Raw genomic sequence first — 7372 nt, 5'->3', positions numbered from 1 at the left:
ATACAAGTTCAGTGATTCAGTACTCAGGGAGACATTACCATTCCAACTTAGTTTGATTTTCATACCTCACCTGCTTTCCTTGGCCGGTGTATAGTTAGGAATGGTCCATACTTTTTTCAGTGACTGTTTTCCAGTGGGGTAAACAGGGTTTTTGCATATTGAGCTGGTTTTGAGTTCACTCATATTCACTGTTTGGTTTCTCTCCATTGTCATTACCAGTTTCAGACTTAATTTAATTTCAAGTTACTGGATATATACACAGCAAAAGAGAAACACTCCACTTTTCCCCCTTGATTCTTAGGATCTTTTGGAGACCTACGTTCTTTTTGTAATCTTTCCATTTCTTTAAGTGTATTTTGCATGAAATTTCAAGGTGATTTACAGTATAATAGTGGAAAATGTAGCTGTTTTTACAGACTCCTGGGAAAGTCAAATATAAACCAACGTACACAACGTAGACCAATATACCCACTTCTCTCCAAACATCATAAAACTAGAACACTCGTTGTCTTCATGAATTAACTGCCTTAAGAATATAAATCAAACATAGAATTGCCACATAAAAAATCAATTTAAACTGCTTTGTTTTCAACTGATTTATTGCAATTAAGTTACTTAAGCTTTTCTTATATTTTAGTTATTACAATTATTTTTCTGGAGACAAAAACTCAATTAATAGAAATGTAAATTTTAGAATATCTTTTTAGATTCAAGAAAATAAAAACACCTGACCTATTGACCAATACTGTTATAGTTCTGGACGCCTACTTGCTATAAAACATTCTTCCACATCAGAAGGACTGGATTATCAGATCATGAGAGTATTCCATGATGTTCAAGATCACAGTGCACCGGGTGGTGGTGGTGTACGCCTTTAATCCCAGCACTTGGGAGGCAGAGGGAGGCAGATTTCTGAGTTTGAGGCCAGCCTGGTCTACAAAGTGAGTTCCAGGACAGCCAGGGCTATACAGAGAAACTCTATCTCAAAAAGAAAACAAACAAACAAACAAAAAAAAAAAAAAAAAAAAAAAACAAAAACCACAATGCAATAAACCTTAACTGCAAAATTACATTTATAACAAAATATTATTGCTTTAAAATTGTTGACTAATACAAAGAAAAAATCTAAGAAAATCTGATGTGTAATATGTACTGATAAAAATCAAGTAAATTATTATCTTTTTCAATAGTAGATAATGAGAAACTAATAAATAATGTTTGCATACTTAATTTATTATTGAAAGCCCAAAGGGAATGCTTGTAGTAATCCCACTAGAAAGGCTTCTTTTTAAACAGTAACATAAAACAAACAAAACAAAATACAAAAACAATGACTTTTCCAATTGGCAAATTACTACCTATGACCAGACACTTTGTATGATATTGAATTTAACTTTTTCCTATGAATAAAAGGTTATGAATTTGATCACCAATAATTGGTAATTAAAATTTTTAAAAATATGGCTAAGAAAAGTGAAAAAATACTGGATGACGCTTTGAATTAATTTGCTAGCACAGTGTAATTGTATGTGTGTATAAATGCGTATGTGTATGCAAATGCAACCATGAGTGAAACATTCCATGATTTTTTTTTTTTTTTTACCACAATGCTCAAGTGTAGATTACAAGAACACCTCGGATGTCCTGCCTTGCATTCCAGTTTATTTAAGAGAGGCTCTTTTTTAAGGCCATTGATGGCAACCTAACTAGCCTGTGACTGCCTGTGCATTCTCCTTTCTGTGGCTTTCTGAAGCAGCACTGATATTACAGCAGATCAGGGTCAGACTTTTCATCAGTTCTGGACATTTAATTCAGAGACATACTGAGGAATTAACCTCAGGTGGCCACAAGTGCTCAGGGAGCACTTTCACCCACCGACTCGTTTCCAAGCACTTCCTAGAATTTTGTTGTAAATTTTACACAGTGTTAAAGGATATCAGTCTACAAATATTTCCACTGTTGTATTGATGACTGATTTCATTTTAAGAGTAACAATGACCCTTTAACTGAAGGTGAAGAATTCCCTACATTTCTGTTTTAAAAATAATACATTGAGGGAAATTGGTGCTATTTCTTCACTGAACATTTGGGGGAATTCAGAAGCTAAAACCACAGAAATAACCTCACTAATCTGAAGAACAAGGCTATCGCCCTAGCACAACCTTAATTTATAGGTCCATCAGAGTGAAAAGAAGTTATTATATCAGGCAGAATAGCATGGGAAGAAAAAAATCTCTGGAGTTTTCTTACCCATGTATTTTTAAAGAAATATAATTCTGCAGACCTACATAGCTAAAATAATTTCTAAAAGAGTTATATAAATTAAAATACTTGGATAGATATTAAAACCAGTTTTCTGGAAATCAGACATAAATTAAATATATTATAAATATATGAGACATGATCTACAACTATTCACTATGGGCTTCTTATTAGAAACGTTGTGTCTCATGGGGTAATTTTCTGAATCAACTCATATTTATTTGTCTGTAATATATGAATGTATTGTTCCTTTTATTTTTGGGTTACAAAAGAATAGTAAAATTAAAAATTCTATCATGTTATCAGTCTAAGATGCTCATAAAGTTAATAAATTTGTGATTTTCAACATCTAATAATGTGGATTGGTACATATGTTCCATTAGCCTAAGGCATGAAGCATTTTTCTTTTCCTAATATTATATTCAAATAATTAGTAGATGCACAAGACACCCTACCATCCCAAAGGAAATCATGTACAATTTGTTTATCCATTCGTATTTGAACTGCAATCCAGTGAGTCCCATGGGACCAGAAAGGAACTTAAATCCATTCGGTCACAAACTAAGAAGATCACAGCAGCAAAACTCCTAAGCAAGGTCTCCACACAGGTAAGAAAGAACTGTGATAGGCTTTGATAGGTTTTAAAGACATACTTAAACTCAATTATTACCAAAGATCTAAATATTAATAGTATTAGTACCCAGGGAAGACCTTTTATTCAGTTTCCATTAGTCTCTGTTCATTATTCTGAATGGTCATTCTAAACACACTGCCTTGCTCCTCAGAGAATGACAAGAACCATTCTCTATCGTTATCCATCTGGGTTCACCTCTGCCTCATATCCCACGTTTACTTGGGTTGACTTTCCTGAAGAGGTGGCATAATATTGTGTTTATGAGACTATATTCCTATGTTGGATGAGGTATTAGGAGCTTAACCTTGCCACTTATATGAAGGTGACCTTTTTAAAATTAGTGCAGCCTCTAATCCTCACTTTGCTTGAATCCTGTATGAGTGGGAAAGAGACGACTATCCACTTCCTAGTGTCCTGAGAGGACCCCATGAACTCGGGCCTATGAGGAGATTAAAGTATATCCAGCACAATATGATTTTTCCTTTTGCTCTTGAAATTTATATTTGTTCTGCTGGCTTCTTTCCATAATTATCTCCAGATGTTTAAAACAATCAGGATATTCAGGACCATGCTTTCACAAAAGAGAGATGTACAGTTCAGAGGTCATTAGAAATAGTGATTCAACACAGTTGTTGAAAAATCAAATAGAGATGTTAGGATATTCTGAAATAAGTCTCTAGAATTAGGTTTCACACTTTAGTACACAAGCTGATATGTACATTCATCCATAAACAGAGATGTCCTAACTGCTATGTGACTGACAAAAATAATGTGTAAAGTATTTCTAATTGTTTCTTTAAGCATGTGTCTGACTTGTTTAGAAAAAGACATTTCCTATTATTTATATCTGTCTATATCTATGTCTATGTATATAGCCTATATCTGTAGATGTACACGTAAAGATAAATATCTTATCTAGCTCTACATCTATATCATCTATATCTATCTATCTATCTATCTATCTATCTATCTATCTATCTATCTATCTATCTATAGTATGTGTGTGTTTATGTGTGTTTGAGGATGTGTGTGCTTTTAAACTTGAAAATTTTAAAAGGAGAAAAAAAACTCTTTTACCTAATTAAAAAGTTGGCAAAAGATGAAGTAGATATTATTCCTTTTATCACCGTGAGAACTTGCTGCTGAATCTGATGGCCCCTGCCTATAACCCTGTCTCTCAGACCTCACAGCTGTAAGCAGCAGGATCATAAGTTCTTGGTTGCTCTCAGCCACATAGTTTATGTGAAGCCAGACAAGACTCCAGAAGGTTCTGTTGAGGCAATGACAGGATGAATACAAATTCCAGACCACTCTGAGCAAGACCCAGTCTCAAAACATAGAACGAAACATGAAAACAAAATCAAAAGTACTATTTAATACTCTTTTATTATTCTGCCCCTGTTAAAGCCCACTGTACCATAGATGTTTAGCTGTAAATGTTGTCTTCTATGTTTCTCTTGAATGGAGCAGAACTGGTTAGATAGAAGAAGCCATATCTTACATGTCATGCTGTAAGCTCTCTGACATGCAGAATTTTAGAAATAACTTATGTTAAACTTACTTCCTGCACAGATTGACACTTTTGAGCTAAATGGAGAAAGCCAACCACAGTGCGAGGATCCAGGTTACTGAATTTATTCTCTTGGGACTCACCGACAACCCAGTCCTCAAAGCACCACTCTTGGTGACATTTTTAATCATATATTTGGTAACACTGATGGGCAATCTGGGCATGGTTATCCTGACTCATGTAGACTCGAAACTACATACTCCTATGTACTTTTTCCTGAGACATTTATCAATCACGGATCTTGGTTACTCGACAGTTATTGGTCCAAAAATGATGGTAAATTTTGTTATGCAGCAGAATATCATTTCCTACACAGGGTGTGCTGTTCAACTGACATTCTTTGAGATTTTCATCATTACTGAACTGTTTATCCTCTCAGCCATGGCATATGACCGCTATGTAGCCATCTGCAAACCTCTTCTCTACGTGATCATCATGGCAGGAAAAGTTCGTTGGGGGCTGGTACTTGTACCCTATCTCTATAGTATATTTGTGTCCTTACTTCTCACAATTAAGTTATTCACACTGTCCTTTTGTGGCTCTAACGTCATCAGTTACTTTTATTGTGACTGTGTCCCTCTGATATCTCTGCTCTGTTCTGACACACATGAATTAGAACTGATTATTTTAATTTTCTCAGGCTGCAATTTACTCTCCTCACTCCTCATTGTGCTTGTGTCTTACATGTTCATTTTTGTGGCAATTCTCAGGATGAACTCCAAGGAGGGGAGGTCCAAAGCCTTCTCCACATGCAGCTCTCATCTGACAGTAGTGGTTGTGTTCTATGGAACACTGCTGTTTATTTACCTGCAACCTAAATCCAGTCATACTTTTGAAATTGATAAAATGGCCTCTGTGTTTTATACACTAGTCATTCCTATGCTCAATCCATTGATATACAGCCTAAGAAACAAAGATGTAAAGGAGGCCCTTAAGAGAACTCTTACTCATGGACTCAGAATCCGCACTTAATACCTCAGTTCAGGTGCACAGCTTTCATACTACATCAGACCGTGAGACATGAGATTATCAAATAGCAGAAATGTACAGCAAGATTAAGTTTCTTTTTTCATTTCCTATATGAAAACCTCTTTTCTTTCCAATTCAAAAGAATAAAAAATAATATTAACAAAATAAAATCTTCAAATGATAATCAAGATCCCATGAGAAACAGTAGTTTATAAATATGGGAAAATGTAGAAATGCGGGGATTTTTTGTTTGTTTGTTTGTTTGTTTAAACTTCATCTTGTAAAAGAAAAATAAAGGTTAATTAAAGTGAATCAATATAAAGTATATAATTGATAATCTAAATTTTACAGCTGACACTGTGTATTAAAATTAAATTATTAAGATTATACCATAAAGAACATACCAACTAAAATGGAGGCAAGAAAAAATGTGATCAATGTAATTACAACAGAAAATCAAATTTAAAAAGTTAAAGCTTAAGGTCAAAGAAAAGAATAGATCTAGGATAAAATTTCAATCAATGTAAGATAATATTTTATATATCAAGGAAATTATACATGCAGAAATTTTTTTTTATTTAGAAACCATTAAGAGTTATCATGGGTAAGTTCAGGTTCATAGCCTCATGATGCAATCTTTTAAGACCAAAGTCGTCAAATGAATTATGATAATCTAGCTATATGCTGCTACACTATGAATATTATATATATATATATATATATATATATATATATATATATATATATATTTATATATATATATAGTTTGTGCAGTGTTTATGCAATGAAGATAACTGGTACTGAAGGAGAAGTTGTGTGACCATCACAGGTGACTTTTTTCCATTGAAAGCTTACATAAAATGTCAGAGATTTCTGAAACTCAACGATGCTCTTATGTTTCTAACAAAATAGAGAAAATCATAACCCTTATCCTCCATAGACCCTGTCACAGACAGCTTGAGCTTTTATCTCACATTTCTAAAATCAGGTACTAATATATTACTTTCTTTGATGCACTTTCTCAAATATCTTTAAATTTCTGCATAAAATAAGAAGTTGTTTGGACATTAAACTGCTAAGCATAAATGGTTCAGCAAAGAATACCATGTTAAGATTTAACCTACTGATATGGTTCATTCCAATTTAATTAAATGTATTTTAAAATCAAAGTACAATTTTAACACTTGTTTTTTTATTATGTAACAAGTTTTAATACTTTTAAAAACTACTACCACAAATGTCTACAAGGAATAAAAAGAAAATGTTTCATGGGGAGTTTATGCTTCTACTTTAGAGTAAAGAAAACTTTCACAATATTTAAGACATTAATTAAGAACAAGAACGAAGGACTCACAAATATATTAAAACTTCACTACACAAGAGCTGACAATTTAAATCAGACACAAGAACTGCAAGAAATAGATATTCTAAAATGTATGTACTATAATGGATCCATGGGTTATCTAAGACGTGTGAATAAGTGAATAATTAAATCATGCTTAATATTCTTATATCTATGTACTGGTATGCATCTGTTTTACTGGTTCTAGAATAAAAAAAATTTATTGAATTGCAAGTAGTTATAATCAAAATAACATTAAAAATATAAATTAAGATATATATATATACACACATATATATATGTATATATATACACACAAAATGAAATACTATTTAGAAATAGCACAAAATAAAAGATCTACATGTTCACTAACATTGATGAATACCAATATCACTAAATAATCCCTATGGCATATTTAAATTAATTTGTAAAGCAATTAAATTAATCTATTATTCTTGGATTATGGTATGAAAGAATTAATCACGATGAAACACCAGGTGTCATTTTAGGGTGATATAATATTATGTTTCTTGGAAAATGATTTTCAAATATCATAGGCATTTTGTATATACTTTTTAATTTTTAAAATATTTAC

At 32.6% G+C, this 7372-nt stretch overlaps 1 protein-coding gene across 1 annotated transcript; it reads left to right on the top strand.

Moving 5' to 3' along the window:
* The first annotated feature begins 4484 nt into the window (after window positions 1-4484).
* On the top strand, window positions 4485-5438 carry LOC110318776 (olfactory receptor 8K1). Its single transcript, XM_021194035.1, has one exon. It carries the CDS (start codon window positions 4488-4490, stop codon window positions 5436-5438), a length of 951 nt encoding a protein of 316 aa, XP_021049694.1. The 5' UTR covers window positions 4485-4487.
* Window positions 5439-7372: the final 1934 nt, after the last annotated feature.

This window comes from Mus pahari, chromosome 3 (genome assembly GCF_900095145.1).
Source record: "Mus pahari chromosome 3, PAHARI_EIJ_v1.1, whole genome shotgun sequence".
Lineage (NCBI taxonomy): Eukaryota > Metazoa > Chordata > Mammalia > Rodentia > Muridae > Mus > Mus pahari.
The sequence above is the reverse complement of the archived record's forward strand: the minus strand, read 5'-3'. Positions and strand labels throughout refer to the sequence as shown.